At 53.0% G+C, this 17097-nt stretch overlaps 6 protein-coding genes across 6 annotated transcripts; 3 read left to right on the top strand and 3 right to left on the bottom strand.

Moving 5' to 3' along the window:
• Positions 1-68: 68 nt before the first annotated feature.
• On the bottom strand, positions 69-1079 carry Z520_05012 (uncharacterized protein; the record flags this gene model as incomplete). The annotated part of the gene is made up of 1 exon (XM_016775516.1): positions 69-1079. The coding sequence occupies one exon, from the start codon at positions 1077-1079 to the stop codon at positions 69-71; it is 1011 nt and encodes a 336-aa protein (XP_016633559.1).
• Positions 1080-3395: 2316 nt separating this feature from the next.
• Positions 3396-7931, top strand: Z520_05011 (uncharacterized protein; the record flags this gene model as incomplete). Its single annotated transcript, XM_016775515.1, has 1 exon — positions 3396-7931. The coding sequence occupies one exon, from the start codon at positions 3396-3398 to the stop codon at positions 7929-7931; it is 4536 nt and encodes a 1511-aa protein (XP_016633558.1).
• Positions 7932-8318: 387 nt separating this feature from the next.
• On the top strand, positions 8319-10427 carry Z520_05010 (uncharacterized protein; the record flags this gene model as incomplete). Its single annotated transcript, XM_016775514.1, has 1 exon — positions 8319-10427. The coding sequence occupies one exon, from the start codon at positions 8319-8321 to the stop codon at positions 10425-10427; it is 2109 nt and encodes a 702-aa protein (XP_016633557.1).
• Positions 10428-12026: 1599 nt separating this feature from the next.
• Z520_05009 (uncharacterized protein) lies at positions 12027-12818 on the bottom strand (the record flags this gene model as incomplete). Its single annotated transcript, XM_016775513.1, has 2 exons — positions 12027-12510; positions 12670-12818. 2 exons carry the CDS (start codon positions 12816-12818, stop codon positions 12027-12029), a joined length of 633 nt encoding a protein of 210 aa, XP_016633556.1.
• Positions 12819-13599: 781 nt separating this feature from the next.
• Z520_05008 (uncharacterized protein) lies at positions 13600-14758 on the bottom strand (the record flags this gene model as incomplete). The annotated part of the gene is made up of 2 exons (XM_016775512.1): positions 13600-14259; positions 14393-14758. 2 exons carry the CDS (start codon positions 14756-14758, stop codon positions 13600-13602), a joined length of 1026 nt encoding a protein of 341 aa, XP_016633555.1.
• Positions 14759-16047: 1289 nt separating this feature from the next.
• Z520_05007 (uncharacterized protein) lies at positions 16048-16992 on the top strand (the record flags this gene model as incomplete). The annotated part of the gene is made up of 1 exon (XM_016775511.1): positions 16048-16992. The coding sequence occupies one exon, from the start codon at positions 16048-16050 to the stop codon at positions 16990-16992; it is 945 nt and encodes a 314-aa protein (XP_016633554.1).
• Positions 16993-17097: the final 105 nt, after the last annotated feature.

Raw genomic sequence — 17097 nt, 5'->3', positions numbered from 1 at the left:
AGTCTATCTGTCCACAAAGAGGTTAAAAGTGCGTCCCTGTACGAGACATCCTCCCCGTTATCAGACCGCTAGAATATTTCACCCTCGTACGTCATCTTTTCGACATCACTGAAATCATGCGCGTCCCGCAGTCTCTCGTACTCTTCAGGCGGCAGCTCAATCATCAAAGGTGTGATACCCTGGCCCTTAGTACCATGTATGATGCGTTCAAACACGCCTGTTCCTGCAGGCACTCTGAACTTTGCAGTGCCGTGCCACCAGCTGGCAGAGAACCCCAAAGCAATCATGAACCGCATGTCGTCGGATGTGTTGCACACTCCAGCATGCCATAGTCTCATGTCTCGGAACAGGATCGAACCTTTCTTCACCGTGGGCTGAATGCCTGGCAGCGTCTTTTGTCTCTCAGCCACGTACTCGTCTGTGATGTGAGTTTCCCCCTTTGGACCGGGCGGTGTCTGGGCCTCGGTGTTGAAATGATGTGTCCCAAGCCAAATCTCCGTGGAGCCATTGGCTGCGCTGGCGTCACAGGTGTAGACGTTGGCAACCACATAGAAAGGCGCCGGTGGATGATTGCACATGGCGTCAGAATGGACAGGTTGCCGCTTGACACCGTGAGGTAAGGCGTTGTTGCCGCTGACCATATTCCATGTCGCGTTTGGTCCCAGGTAAAGATTCACGGCATGGAAAAGGAGCTTGTTTAGATAGACATCGTTGAAAAAGTATTTTGATGGCGTCAGTGGAGGGCCTTGTTGGATGTTCTCCGCACCAAAGTTCTTGTACAGGTTCTCCTTGCTGAGCTCTTTCTTGGTGTCCTCGACCATGAACTCGTTGATGACATCGAGGTGATCTGGGTTGATGATATCTTTGAGGATGACCACACCATCTCGGTGCATTCCAGAAAGAAAAAGCTTGATGTTGGCGTCATTGAATTGTCCAGCCGCCATTTCCTCAGGCGATGGAGTGACTTCGACAGGAGTATTGAGATGCTTGGCGGGCAAGGCTGGCATATACTCGTTCTGCGAGGTCATCTTGCCGTGTTTGGGCTCGGTCGCCCCATTGATGGTTCCGTTAGGCGACATTATATCAAGACGATGTTAGTGCTTTGTACAGGTTCCTCTTGGATTTGTTCTGACCAGGCAATTTTCGCGGATGTAGTCTTGACGATATTGATATAGGTTCACCACTCAGCCTTCTGTAGTCGCTCAGTCAAGCATCAGCTGGCAATAACTTCCTCATCAACCACAGTATGATCTCTCTGACGAGCATGCTGTGTCTCATTTCCGGGTTGGACGTCCGGACACATGACCAGCGGCATTATCTGGGACACGGATCGAAAACCGCATGGTTCCGTGTAGGCTGCCATCTACATCCACATGGTGGAGCCGGGATTTGGAACCTGCAGGACGGAAACAGTGGGCTATCATTGTGGCCAAGATGAGAAACAAAGCCTGGCGATAACGACCTTGGAGGGAAAGGCAGATACGTGGGAGAGTCGACTGTCGACCGTGGAAATCAGCCGCCTTGGCTAGTAAGCAACCTGACTGGGGAATTTCCAGTCTTCCTGTATCCGATATTTAGCCTTGATGTCACGGTCATGAAGGGTCTTCGATTGAATGACAAAAGCTAAGCTCTGCAATCCTCACGAGAAAGGCCTCAAACCCTTGAGATTCGATTTCTGAGAGCTGTTCCGCCGAGCTTCAGCAGATCTCGCAAATGTCCTGCTTAATCACAACCAACATCTTGCTGACGACACCTGTTCTACCTTTCAGCAGGACAAGAGGTCAATGATATTCAAGGTAAGTTCTAGATTGGTAGTAACCTGTTTAGTACACACAAGCAGCTTTGCTGTACGAGGCATCTACTGGTTTCCGGGCAATTGACAGTCCGGCGTTAACAACTGTTTGGAAGGAGGTCTAGCCCGGTGAGGACTACGAAGTTCAAAGGGCGGCAATCAGTGATCCTGTTTCTTTTAGTTCTGCTCAATGCGTGGTTGGCCAGCTGAGCTGCACTCGGAACTCATCTCGATGACATGGATGGACATTTGCAAACAGAGATGACGCAGCGAAGCACTCTCTCCATCTTGATGGATGAGTGCTGGGAGAGCCGGTAGAAAGCGACCACGACGAATACCAGCGTGTTTGGGAGTGACTCACAACGAACAAGACGGATCAAATGGTTTGGGCAGAAGCACAGCTTGGAAATTGTGCATCCAATCTGGAGTCCCGATGTGGATTCGGGAGATGTTGATTTGCTCTGTTTGAAGTCGAGTGAAGCAGCTCTGGCCGACTCAACATTCAGGCACATGATGAAGCCCTGGCGAAGGAGAGCAGCAATGACGAGCCGAGAGAGATCATGCCTGACAGTCACCGAGTAAGAGGTACGTTGTGAAGAAGATGACTGGCCTGACTCTTCTATTTCTAGTGTCGTTCTGGTGGCTACGGCGGCCGTGGTGGCGGCATCGGAGGGGGGCACCTGAAAGGGCATCACTTAGGTGGGTAGCTGTTCAACTTTAACTGGAGTTCACGCAGCATCATGCACCGGCACCCCCCGGCCCGCGCCTTTCCGCTTAGCGCACGCCACACCATCAGCCAGAGGTACCTACCTAGGTAGGTAGGTAGGTACCTAAGCATCCCCTCCAGGAACCCCCAGGTACCCCCACCACAGCGGCAGCTGCCGCCCAGCTAACTGTTCTGGACCTCTGGACCCCTGGAATTCGCCCTCCCTGCGACCCTTATGTGAGGATCGCCAGGTACCAGTACGTGCGGTCGTCTCCGATCATCCAGACCTTTACCTCACATGCCTGACCATGGGCATCAAGGCGAGCATCTTGAACTGTTGCGATCTTTCCCCGTCAGCTGTCTCTTACGAATCAATTCTTCCTCATCAGTGTAGCTACCCAGCAGCCCCGTTGTCTTTGTCACGTCGCCAAACATTAGGTAGGGAGACAAACATTTGCTGGCCCAACAAGAAACCTGCGATAGCCCACAGCCCTCCAGCAATGCGCCCTATCAGCAATGCAGGGCCATTAAGCGAGCCGTTAATTCTCCGCGACGTGTCCTAGCTTCATTCTACCGCTTCTTCGTTTGTACCTTTTGCTGCCCGATGAACCCACAGTGGCCGAGTCATTCCCAATTGCTACAAACCAGAAGACAGTCACGCTACCTAATCACAGGTCTGCCAGAATGGGAAGACTGCGTTCATGTTCAAGTACCTCACCGGCCCTCACCTCTGGAGAATTCTCTCATCTCCATCTTCGCTTAAAAGGTTCCCGCACATGCAGACGCAGACGCAAACGTGAAACAGTCCCAGCGTCACCGCCTCTTCGTCGAAATCCTTCTCCACCGCACAGTACTTAGTGACACTGCAGCACAACTCTTTCCAGCACTCTCGACACAATGGCATCCGAGAAGCGTTTAAGACGGCTATCCCAGACACGAGTCCGACCTCCAACAGGCACCAAACGGTCCTCGAGCTTGCGAAGGGTATACAACCGCTTCTTTCACCCAGAAGAACCACCATCAGAATCCGACCGAGGGTCTCCAGTTGTACCTGACTCAGCTCAACCTCCGCCGTCGGATATTGAAGTCCTGCAGAGTGAACTGCAACAATGTCGCCAAAATCTCGAGGAGGCCAGGGAGATGGTCATGTCTCAGGACCACGAGCTGTCAACGCTGGAGAAAACTACGCAGAAAATGGAGAGACGTTACAAGGAGAAAGAGGCTGCTTTACGGCGGCTGAAGGCTTCATTGGAGGAGACAATGGTGGCTGTGGTCGTGCAGCAGATCAGAGATGCTCAAAAAGCTGAACGGGATCTGGTCAAGGAAGAGTGCAACCGTGAGCACCAAATGGCCTTGGACAGCGTACACCACAAATACAGGTCAAGAGTCGCCATCCTGTCGCAAGAGCTCTTGGACTCCCGCGCAGCAAATGAGCGGATGAAGGCAGCCCACGAAAATGAGGTTACAGCACTTCGCGTTGAACTTGCCTCGCTGACCACCGACCTCGAAGCCGCAAAGACGGCCATTATTGAGACGACCGAGTCTCTCAAAAATGTCCAACTAGCCTCAACCACAGCGCTAGAAGAGACAGAGAAGGCAAATACAACCCTCAGAGCCGAGCTTGAATCCCAGATTGCTTCACTCACAGAGGAGTTGGACGCTGCCCATTCAGGGTTACAAAATGCCGAGCTGAATATTGAAGATCACACCAAACGGTACGAGGACCTTCAGAACACCTCTTCACAAGCAATCGAGGATGCAAATGCATCTCTAGCTTCGGCTCGTGCCTCTTTGGAGGCCCAACTTGAAGCACACGCCGCAGAGCTCTCGACCACAAAAGACGCTCTCGAAACCACGTCCCGGGACAGGGAAGCGGAACAATCAGCACATCAGATGGCCTTAGACGAGCTCACCGGGGCTCGAAACCAAATTGCTGACCTCACGAACGACATTCAAGATCATCGGACATCGAAGGCCGCCCTTGAAGAAAAGGTTGCCCAGCTCCTGATCGACCTTGAAGCATTCGAATCTTGCAAACAAGACCTCGAAGGGTCTCGGGCCCAGGTTGTGGATTTGACAGCAGAGATATCTACGTTGCAGGTAGCACGCGAAAGTGCGGGTGCACAGCTAGCTCAGCTCTCCGCCGAACTAGAAGAATACGCCCAGCTGAAAGCGGAGCATGAGGCTCAGACACAAGAGCTCGAAAGCACCAACGCTAAGGTTGCAGATCTGACAACGGAGCTTGAGGCCTTCGCCGCTTGCAAGAAAGTTTTGGAAGAAGCCGAGTCGAAGATTGGCCAACTTTCTGCTGAGCTCGGAGATCATGAACAGCTCAAAGCGGATCATGAATCTTCGAAGCAAAATCTTGAGGACGTTCAAGCTAAGGTTGCAGAACTTTCAGCGGAGCTGGAAGTCCTCCAGAGTTGCAAAACAGATCTCGAAGAAGCCGAGTCGAAGATTGAAAATTTGACCGCTGGACTTGAGGACCATGAACAGCTAAAAGCGGACCACGAGTCTTCCAAGCAAGAGTTGGAGAGCACGCAAGCCAAGCTCGCGGAGCTGCAACGTGAGATTGAAGGAACCAGAGATACCTTGAGTGCGGCCGAGTCACAGATCGCTCAACTTACGGCAGAGCTCGAAGGTTACGCCCAGCTCAAAGAGGATCATGAGAATGAAAAAGAACGCTCTGCCAGTCTTCTCACGGAAATTGACCGCCATGTTGCTGCTGTGACGGAGGCCGAAGGAAGACACAAAGAAACGGAGGCGCGTGCCCTCGAGGCCGAAGAGAAACACGCCTCCGCGCTCAAGGACCTGGAACAGCACAGGACCGTTGTGACGGAGGCAGAAGAAAAGCAGAAAGAAGCTGAAGCGCGAATCACAGAGGCTGAAGAAAAACATGCAGCCATTGTCGCGGAGCTCGAACAGCATAAAACTGTCGTGACCGAGGCAGAAGCACGTGCTGCCCAAGCAGAAGAAAAGCACACCTCGGCACTCGAGGAGCTTGAACAACATAAGGCTGCCGCAGCTGAGTCTGAATCGCGTGCTATCGATGCGGAACAGAAACATAACTCTGTACTGCAGGAATTGGAAGGTCTCAAGACGGCCGCAGCCGAGGCAGAAGAGAAATTGAAAGACGCCGAGGGTCGCGTTCGTGAAGCAGAAGAGAAGCATGCCTCCGCACTCCAGGAGATTGAACAACATAAGGCTGCCGCGACCGACGCAGGAGCACGCGCTGCGGAGGCTGAAGAGAAGCACGCAAGCATGCTGCAAGACTTGGAGCATCATAAGAATGCTGCGACAGAGGCCGAAGAGAGGCAGAAGGAAGCAGAAGCGCGTGCTGCCGAGGTGGAAGAGATGCATAAATCTGTCCTTGCCGAGATGGAGACGTTGAAAGAAAGCCTTGCATCAGAAATTTCGACACATGCAACAACGAGAGAAGAGAACGAGCAACTCACCAAGGAGCTCGATACTGCTGATGCTGCTAAGAAAGCGCTCGAGGAAAAACTCGAGAGTCTAGAAGCGGAGAAGTCCAAGCTTTCTACCGAGCTCGAAGAGGCACAAGCCAGCCAACAGTCTGCCGAAGAGAAATGCACCGCCATTGAAACCGAGATGAAGTCGCTCCAAGAGTCCAACGAAGAACTGGCAAACAAATGCGACGAACTCAAAGAAGTGGAGGCCAGCCGACAAGCTGCAGAAGAGAAAGTTACGGCCTTGGAAGAGCAGTTGAAGACACTTCAGGACTCTCACGATGAGTTGGCAACGAAATGCCAGAACCTTGAAGAAACAGAGGCCGCTCAGCACGCCGCAGAGGAAAAGGTCGCTACCTTGGAAGAGCAGCTGAAGTCGCTTCAAGAGAGCAACGAAGAGCTAGTTGAGAAAGTCAAAAAGCTTGATGAACTCGAGGTCGAACATAACACTGTCCAAGAGAAAGCCGCTGCTCTTGAAGCGCAGATGCAATCAATCCAAGAGACCAACATCGAGCTGGCGAAGAAGCTCGAGAACGCCGAAAGTGCCAAAGCGGCTGCCGAGGATGAGGTGGGAAAACTACAAGAGGAGCATTCGTCAAACGTAGACGGACTTCAACAGGAACTTGCCTCCACCAAGCAAGCCTCTGAAAAGGCAAAGGAAGAGGCGGCAGCGTCTGTGGCGGAACTCGAAACAAAATTGGCCGCGTCCGAGACTTCCAAACAAGAAGCTCAGGAATCGCTAGAAAAGGTTCGTGCAGATGCAGACCAATCCAAGATCGAAATGGACGAGAAGCTCGCTGAGGCAGAGGTTGCCCTTAAAGCTACTCAAGAAGCGCTCTCAAAAGCCCAGGCTGACGCTGATGCCTTAACCAGTGATTTTGAGCAGAAAATGGCCGATGCGCAGGTGAGCCAAAGCGCTGCTGGAGAGGAGTCGGCCAAGGAAAGACAAGAGCTTGAAGTCAAGCTTGCCGCAGCTGTAGGCGAACAGCAACGCGCCAAAGATGCGCTTGAAGAAATCAAGAAGGAAATCGAGGCCGCCGAAGAAGCTAAAGCATCTCTCGAGTCAAAGTTAGGAGATACGGAAAGCGCCGTAGCTGCAGCTGAGAACCGGGTCACAGAAACCGAAGCGGCCAAAGCCGAGTTGGAGGGTAAATTGAAACAGGCCGAGGACGACAAGGCCCGCACTGAGCAGGAGCTTCAAGCAGTGAAAGATAAATTGACGGAAATCCAGGCAGAACTTGGTTCAACCAGGCAGGAGAAGCTCAACATTGCTGAGCAGTCGTCGAAAGAGCTTGAATCGAAAGAGGCTGAATTAGGCGCTGTTCTGACCTCCAACTCAGAACTCGAAGCCCGGGTCCAGGAGACAGAGGCCAACCTGGAAGCTGCCAAGAAGGCTGAGGATGACTCGAATGCTCGCTTGAAAGAGCTCGAAACCGAGCTCGAATCCCTCAAAGCTCAAGTGATTGATCTTCGGAAGCGGTCGGAAGATTTGGATGCCAAAGAGAAGGCTATACAAGCATTGACCACCAGCAAGGAGGAAGTCGAGGAGCGGCTAAAGGACACGGAGTCTACGCTTACGTCTTTGCAAGAAGAGATTGAAACGCTGAAAACATCGTCGGAGACGTTGAAGGAAGAAGCCGCCAAGCATCTCGAGGCGCAGGAGGAAGAATTCAAGCAACGGTCGCGACAAACTGCTCAGGAGCTCGAAACACTTCAAGCTGAATTAAAGTCCAAGGAAGACGCGATTTCAAGTCTCAGGGCTCAGAAGGAGAAGATGGAGGAAGAGATGGGAGCATTCTCGTCTCCTCCAACATCGCCTGACCCTGAAGCCATTGAAGACAAGACGTCAACCGTCGCCACCGTGAATGGTGGACGGGGGAAGAAGAATCGGAGGAGGAAATCCAAGGCCAAGGCCAAGGCTGATGATGACAGCGACGCTGCGAAGGGAGATGCGGATGACGAGTGACGATGAAATATTTTTTGGGACGCATTTGGGACGCATTTGGGACGCATTTGGGACGAGAGACGAATGATTGATCATGTAAGGGGTATTGATGGCTTTGGGAGTTAGGAAGGTCGTCAAATCAACGGACTATTGGATTCACTGGTATATGGCGTTTCCCACGGTAACATAGTGTTTGGACTCGAAGCACGGAGTATATACCTGTAGGGACGACACAGGATGTACACGCCTCGAGGGATGGAGTAGCTTTTCAGCCTGATTGGAATAAGATCCAAATGATCCGCCGGATTGCACTTGGCGTCTTATGCTCCGCCGAAATACACTTCTCCAAGGATGACATCAGAAAATCTCCCTGCGCATTATTTGTCAATGGCTCAATTTGCCGTCAAGATGACGATGCGGGAAGAGACGAATATTTCAAATGATCGCTCGCCCCAAGTTCTCTTCAATATATTCGCCCTCACCGTCTTTCTCCTTGCCTTCTGTATGCTTTTCAGACGCATCTCTCGTCTGTCTCCTGCAAAAGTGCCTCAAACATATCAGAACCCCGCTCCTGTTTCGCGGATGAGACTCGCCCAGATGTCCTCGCACGTTTCGAACGGCCATACAAATGGCAATGGCCGTATCAATGGCTCGCAGTCCAACGGCCATTCCGATGCTACAGCAACGATAGCAGATATACCGAAATCAAACACTTTCACCTCGAAACTCCCTCCCGACCCGCAATTTCCGACGCCGATCGACTCTCACAAAGCCCCTCGACAGAAACTGGGCCCCCGCATGGTTCGAGGGGCTCTGTACACGTTTGTTAGACCTGAGCCAACCGAAGAACCTGAACTGCTGGCAGTCAGCAAAGCCGCACTGCGCGACATTGGCCTCGCCGAAAGTGAAGCGTCATCCGAAGAATTTAAAGAGGTTGTCGCCGGCAACAAAATTTACTGGGACGAAGAGAAGGGTGGAGTATATCCTTGGGCGCAGTGCTACGGCGGCTTTCAGTTCGGCTCGTGGGCTGGTCAACTGGGTGATGGGCGGGCAATCTCGCTGTTTGAGACGACCAACCCAAAGACCCAAGTCCGTTATGAGCTACAACTGAAGGGCGCAGGCAAGACACCCTACTCACGCTTTGCCGACGGCAAGGCTGTTTTGAGATCGAGTATCAGAGAGTTTATTGTGTCCGAATATCTCAACTCCATTGGGATACCCACCACTAGGGCTCTGTCGCTGACACTATGCCCCAAGTCCGAGGTCGTCCGAGAACGCCTCGAACCTGGCGCGATTGTCTGTCGTTTTGCTCAATCATGGCTGAGACTAGGCACATTTGACCTCTTGCGATCAAGAGGCGACCGGGATTTGATCCGCAAGGTGGCAACCTACGTTGCTGAAGATGTCTTTGGCGGGTGGGAGAAGCTACCGGCAGCTCTGCCAGCCGACACTCCAGACGCCCATCTCGATCCGGCAAGAGGGGTCTCCAAAGACGAAATCCAAGGCAAAGAAGGCGCCGAAGAGAATCGCTTTACCAGGGTCTATCGTGAAATTGTTCGAAGAAACGCCAAGCTCGTGGGCATGATGCAGGCGTACGGGTTCATGAATGGAGTGCTCAACACCGACAACACGTCCATCTATGGTCTATCAGTTGATTATGGTCCGTTTGCGTTTATGGACAATTTTGATCCGGCGTATACACCTAACCATGACGACCATATGCTAAGATACAGTTACCGTGCTCAACCGAGCATTTTCTGGTGGAACCTGGTTCGTCTGGGCGAATCCCTGGGCGAATTGATTGGTGCTGGGGATAAGGTTGATGACGAAGAATTCGTGGAAAAGGGGGTGCATGAAGACTTTGCACCTGTCCTGATCAAGCGCGCCGAGACCATCATCGACCAGATCTCTGACGAATACAAGGCTGTCTTCCTGAGCGAGTATCGCCGCCTGATGACACTGCGACTGGGCTTGAAGACTCAAAAGGAGAGTGACTTTGAGAAGCTGTTCTCGGAACTGCTCGACACGATGGAAGCGCTGGAGCTCGACTTCAACCACTTCTTCCGCCGCCTCTCCTCGGTGAAAGTGGATGATGTCAGCACAAAAGAAAAGCGCGAAGCCACAGCCGAGAGATTCTTCCACCGGGAAGGTGTCACCGGTCTCAACGAATCGAACGCTTCTGGCCGCGAAAAGGTGGGCAAGTGGCTCGAGTCGTGGCGTGAGCGGGTGGTTGAGGATTGGGACATCTCGGACGAGACCACGGCTTCGGCAGCGGATGAGCAGCGAGAGAAGCTTATGAAGAGCGTCAATCCCAATTTTGTGCCCAGAGGGTGGTTGCTGGATGACATAATCGACCGAGTGCAGAACAAGAACGAAAGAGATATCCTCAAGGGAGTTATGGAGATGACACTGGCTCCGTTCGAGGACGAGTGGAGCTGGAACGAGGAGATTGAGAAGAAGTACTGTGGTGATGTGCCTAGGTTCCAGAGGGCGATCCAGTGCAGCTGCTCATCATGAACCTACACATAGTCTACCTAGGTAGTTATAACCTGTTCTTCTGTTGTGGTTGGTGAAAGGATGTGTCTTCACCCTTTCCCGTGGTTATCCGAGTGTTGACATGTAAAGGTTTTCGGGATAATTTGGTAACTTCTTCTTATCCTAGTTATGAACTCATACTGTCGTCGCCATATACTCGCATCGACCGCATGATTCGACGATGCCGAATATTCTTGCAAGTGTACTCTATTCGTCCATATGGCGACCTTGCCAGACATAGTCCAGATGGGGCACTGAATCTCAATCTGGCTAGATAAATGGGGTTGAGCGCTATGGAGTATATCGTGGTCAGCCGAGTGGCAGTTCTTTCCTTCTTCTCATCTCTCGACCCTCATTCCGAGAACAAGTCATAGACCTTCGCAGCGATTCAATTGAAAGGAGCCATGCAGTCCAGCTCGAGAAGTTCTGTCAACGTAAAGGTGTCAAGGTGAGCCTGTGTCCCAGAGCTGTGGTTGCATGAGTGTCGGATGCTGTTGACACCAATGCACGCCGACCGCCGTCACTTTTGTCAATATCAGACCTTTGAATCTCTGTCACTTGCGTCCACAGTTCTTCCCCCTCGTTCTGTTGGCCTTGATACCCTCACGTTGACATTTGGTTGAGCATACCGGCCACGATGTCACAATGCTCCGCTCGTGCTATCACGCTGTGGGAGGACAGATCCTCGATACCTTATCACCAATTCGAATTCGATGTCAGTCAGTACTACATTTGCGCAGTCATGTACCAGTACTAGTGCTCGGTAGTATGGTCGATTTCGACTTCACTTGAAGTGATGGGCAACGACGACCGATTGTACCCCTTCCTCCAGGGTTATAAATATTTCCAGATCTCTGCTACTTCTCGGTCTTTTGCTCTTCTCCATACCATAACCCTCATCATCCGAAACAACACACTATCGATTTTAAACATATTCAAAGTCAACAGTTCAAGTTTTTTTCCCCAACCAACTTCATCACCCGATATCAAAACGTTGTCTTCCGGTAAGCTTCAAAGGCTGTTCTTCTACTATGCCGTCAGATTACTCACAACTGGACAGGAGGAAAACCGAAACCAAATCCGCCCCCAAAGCCTTCCGGCGAACCTCCAATCCCGGGAGTGAGCTGAGTCCTCCAGGGCTACACCCAAAGCCACCAGACGTGGCTCCCAGTACTGCAGTGTCAGAGTACTACAACTACTAGTATCGTCTCGGTGCAACCAAACACGGCTCAGGTGCTTACATATGTAGCTATGGGGTATCCGATGTGCTGAGCAACGATCTCGAAGCTTGACCCCTGGGTCTCTACTAGGTAGCTAGTTCCAGCGATCAACATCAATTTCAAGCTCAATCGCTCCCATCTTCATGAGACTGACTTTCTTTCGCCTCCTTTCTTTTTGTCCACGCTTGCAGTCCAACATCGTTGCCAGAAATTTCGGGGCAAAGCTGTCTGAAATAACATCTGCCTTCAGGTATCTACTGGCGCCTGCCGCCCTCGACCACCCCGGACGCTGTAGCTTGTCACTCTATAGCTGAAATTCCCCAATCTCCCCTGACCAGCGAAAACGACATCGCTCGCCCGCTTATAGAGTCCCCCTCCGCGCCGGATCGGCCGGTAAGGGCGCCATGTGCCCATACTCGATGCCCTCGCCGACATTCAGCGCCCACAAAAACCTCGTCGTGCAATTATACGCACAGCTACACATGGTGATCTCGACAATCTCTCTCTCGCTAAACCCCTGGCTGCGAAGCCTCTCAAACACGGCATCCGGCACCATGAGATCCTTGGTCATGTAGTCCACGTAGGCAATCACCGCCATGTGTTTGTCGGTGAACCCGCTTCCACTGGGCGGGGTGGCGTGGGCCGATTTGGGCTCGGCAGATAGGAGGTAGTCGATTGCGGGTGTCGAGATCTTGGTGTCGCTGGAGGCGAGGAGGAGGTCGTGGTGCGCGCGCCAGGCGAACCAGCCCCGGTTCAGGGCCACCGTGCGCGCGATGGCGACTTGGCGGATGCTAGGTGGAAGCGAGTTTGTCTTTTCGCTGCGGACGGTGCCGAGGAAGGAGTTCCTGGGAGAGAATGAGGGTTAGACAGGGCTGATTTCCCCCCTTTTCTCCTTTTGCTCTTTTCATGTTCCCTAGTATTCCGGCCAGAGCCAACATCGCCTAACACTCCTCTCATGCTCCTTTTTTCTTCTCGCCATGACGGAAACTCAAAAATTGACTGACCATCCATCCGCCATGTGCGGCGCAATCAACAAGGCCCGGTCCAGATCCAACAGCTGATTCCCGGGCCGTCTGGCCTTTATCCGCTCCGCTATCTCCCTCTCCTTCGGGTCCGCCAGGGAGGAAGGGTCGGAGACGTAGTTGAGACGCATTTTCGCTGTAGAGGGTTGGACTTTCAAAGCTATGTATCTCACGAGGGGTTGATCGGTGGCGAGAATAACTGATCGAGAAGCAGAAAATACCTTTTGAGTGAGGGGGAAGTACATATCTTTGTATCAATGCTAGATACGGCAAAACAACTTGTGCGGGGAACCCCCTTTCCCTTTGGGGAACCGCCGGTAGAATGAAAGCCTCGTGGAGTGTCGTCGCCCGTTCGTGGCGGACAAATCCCGGGTCGATCTCGATCTCTCCATTTCTTCCGTCCGTCAAGGTTTTTGATAGTCTCACATTCGAGCGGGAGGTATCTAGCTCGCTAGTCACTGTCACTGACGCTCATCAAATTAGTATCCTCTGCTTCGACGACTGGGCGTCCACTCCGGATGGGTTAAAGTGATGACAGAGAAATCACTGTCAGGTCGATATGAGTCCCTCTTTTATCACGGACGTACTGGACAAGCTCAGCATGGTCCTATGCCCATCGCAGCTACACACCCAAGCTATCACCTACGTTTGACACTCGGTACGTGCTACGCACTCCGCGACTAACCAAGTCAACGCTGCTCCATGTCTGGCCCTGTTGGTACCTGGAGGCAATGCTGTCAAATGAAAAGAATGGGTTACACATAAGCATATCCATTCAGTCCAAAGCATCTCAGGACCATCGGAATCATCATGTCCAGAGAGAGCCTTTGGAGTCTTTGATATTGTCAGAATAATACTTCTCCAGTGCTCGTAACGTTCTCAATTCTCGTTCCGGTAAGTTTGACACTATATCTACGCCCCCATCTGCGTCAATCTCGCATGGTTCCACTCCCCAGCCGTGTAAAGCCTGTCGTCGCCAAATTTACCAGCCACCTTGACGACCTCGTCCGCCTCGAAGCCCCTCAGCGGCGTCATAAGCACGTCGTCACACGGCCGGACAAAGTATACAATACTGTACCGATCCACGGCGGCTTGCTGTCCGGGTGATGGAACCACGCGATGCTTGGCCGACTTGACGGCCCCATTGGTGAACTTGACCATGCAGTCGCCCAGATTGATAATGGCGTGGCCGGCCAGGGGCTTGACATACAGCCAATCGCCCTCGGTCTCTTTCGCCCTGCTCTGAATCTGCAGCCCGCCCAGCCAGTTGAACAGGATCGTCACAGCGCCGAAGTCTGTGTGGGACGAGAGCCCTATGCGCCTCCGGCTGTCATCCGCTGGGACTGGAACGGTCCTGGTCAGACGCACGTGGTCGCCTGACGGGTGCTTGAAGTTGCAAATGGAAGTGAACAGGTCGGAGTCCACCCCTAACGCATTGGCAAGCGTCTGGAGAACCACCATGCCACAGGCATGCGCGCTCGTCGTGAAATCCGCCAGAATCGGGTTGCCCTCTATTATCTGCCTCGGATAGGACCGTGGCTCGGTGATGCCGTGGATGTGGTCCTTTGCGATCTACAAGACGACGGCACAAGTCAGTGTCAGTCGACAAAGGGGACCCCGTTCCAATAAATGATGATACAACTCCACCAGGGCTTCCGACTTTCTCTTAGAAGACACGAAACAAAAAAATAATAAACAAACCTACATTGAAAAACTCAGTCGAGTCCGGTACGGCACTGAGATCCGTTTTCTTGACCGACCCCATGGGTTTGTACCCAAAGATCGACGTGCCCTTTTCGTTCGCGAACGCCGTCTTTTCTTCCTGCGGCAGCGCGAAGGCCCGTTTCGCCAGCGCCAAACACTCTGCACTCATCTCGATGAGATGTCTGCCGGACTCGGTGGTCGTCAGGTCAAGGTAGAAGAACCCGTCCGTTTGGCATGCCTTTAGTGTCTTGGAGATCTCCTCCTTGTCCTGGGCGAGGAGGAGATGGTGCGAGATTTTGGCAATCGGGATCGTGGGGATCGAGTCGGGGAATGGGGGGAGGGGATCTGTCCCGTTGCTGGGTGTCATGCTGTCGAGGATCTTTTTCTTTCGAACTTGTCAAAAGGAGAGAAGAAGATGATGATGATGTAGCTTCTATTGGAAAACGACAGTTCTTGCTCAACTTAGGGCCCCGTCCCTTTTCTTCTGTCTTCCTTACGGTTAGGTGAGATTGGTATAGAAGTTTTCACGCTTAAATGGAACGAGAACAGCCTCCTCGACCGGCCTGAGTATATCAAGTCTTCTACGGTGAATTCGCACCACGAGGCGACTCCCTTACCATTCGCGGAGACTTCCGAGTTGCCTCCCTCGCCAACACGGACACAAGACATCGATGAAAGAGGAGGGCGTCAATGCCTCTATCTCCAAGGCTATGTCGGTCAGACAAAGTACCGCGGGTAAGACGCTGACAGCAAGTATTGCGCTGCAATTCGAGCTGCGACTAGTTGCGGAACTGCTACCGTCCTCACAGCTCGAAATCAATGAGTATAGATCAACAAAAGATGACAGAACAAAGGGACTCTCGTAATGTTCCGACGGCCCCCCAAAAAATGAAGACTATCCATGTCCTGCTGCTCACCGCGTCGCAAAAAAGGAGGGGGAAAAAGAAAATGTGGAATGCGGGGGATAAGTTTGCGGGATGCTTGGGATTTCCTTTCCCCTGGGGTCATAATATATATGTACCCGGTATACAACTATCCCGATGCACGCAATGCCAGACCATGCTGACTAGAGGTCGACGGCTGGCGAGCCAGCGTCGTCCTTTGTTTTGTATTCCGAAATTCCGCCAAAAAAGAAAACGCACGGAATGTTCCTTATGTCTCTTCCACCCTTTGTACCATAAGGCAGGATTAGGACCACTTTGCCTTTTCAGCAAAACAGACGGAACTTCTCTCCGTTGGACCGGGCGGGCTCATTAGGCCTTAATATAGTAGCAGAGAAGGATCCTGTCGAGCGCGCGCAGAGTCCTGGCGCAAGTTTTGAATAGGCGCGGGCCAATTGCATGCAGGTCTGGGGAACTCCACAGCAATCACAGGGCGGATGATGGGGCGATTTAATCGGGGATATGAGGTTGCGAGAAGAAACAATAAAGGTAACGTGGCGTCGAAATGTGTGGGACCGAGTACATAATCGTCGACAGATGTTATAAGCGTGTGTTCGAGCTAGATTTGAATTGCCCATGCGCAAAGACTGATTTGATGTTTCAAAGTCAGATAATACCTTCGTAAAAAAAAAAAGAGGCGATTTGCCCTTCCAACGCATCCTTACGTCCTGTCTCCTGCACGTTTACCCAACCCCTCTCACACCCGGTTCGAACCATGCCCGACACAAGCCGAGACGATGCAATCCACCTTGTCAACGTTTTCACGTCGGATACCGGAGGCGGGAACCTCGCGCCCATTGTTCTCCGTGCCGAAGGTCTGACGGACGAGGACATGCGCGGCCTCGCGCGGAAGCACGAGCGGGAAAGCGCGTTCGTGCTGCCACCACCCCCGCCGTCACCAGAGGATGGTTCGGACGTGGATTTCCAGCTAAGGTTCTTTGTGCCGGAGCACGAGATGGAGATGTGCGGCCACGCAACCGTGGGCACAGCCTGGGCCATGCACGAGCTGGGCGTCTCGCAGAAGCCGGAGCTCAGGTTCACAACCAAGTCCGGGCCCGTGCGCACCGTGCGCCGAGTGGAGCGAGGGGACGGGCTCGCCGCGCAGAAGGTCAAGGTGTTTGTGTCGCAGCCCAAAGGCACGGTCGAGGACGTCGTGGACGGGGAACTGGTCGCGGAAGTTCTCTCCGTGCTGGGCATCACCGAGGCACAGCTGCAGCAGACGACGCCGCGCCCGGTCCGGAACGCTTGCACGAGCCGCGTGAAGACGACGGTTGCGCTGCGCAGTGCAGACGTGCTGAACAGTCTGCGGCCTGATTTTTCGCGCGTCAGGGATCTTTGCGAAAAGTTGGGGTCTACGGGCTTGTATCCCTATGCGATCGTGCAGCCAGGGAGCACCAACAGTGCCAGCGGCGGCCAGCTTGTCCAGGTCGAGGCCCGGCAGTTCCCCAAGGCTTCGGGATATCCCGAGGACGCGGCCACGGGGATCGCGGCAGCGGCGTTGTCCTATGCTCTTGCGGCAAATGGAGTGCTCGGCGTTGGGCAGGAGGCGGTGGTTTATCAGGGACGAGCGATGGGCTACCCTTCGCAGATCAACGTGCTGCTGGAAGAGGACGGGTGCTGGGTCGGCGGGACATGTGCGTGGGAGCACCAGTCCACTTGACGCAATGAAAGCCCTCCGAATTGCTCTGTGCACCATGACTTGGACCGGGGTTCCTTGCATTCAGCGACTTGATCTCGAGAGGGTGCCCTTACAGCCTCACATCTA

The sequence above is a fragment of the Fonsecaea multimorphosa genome (assembly GCF_000836435.1).
Source record: "Fonsecaea multimorphosa CBS 102226 unplaced genomic scaffold supercont1.8, whole genome shotgun sequence".
NCBI classification, from domain to species: domain Eukaryota; kingdom Fungi; phylum Ascomycota; class Eurotiomycetes; order Chaetothyriales; family Herpotrichiellaceae; genus Fonsecaea; species Fonsecaea multimorphosa.
This window is presented reverse-complemented; position numbering and strand designations above follow the sequence as displayed.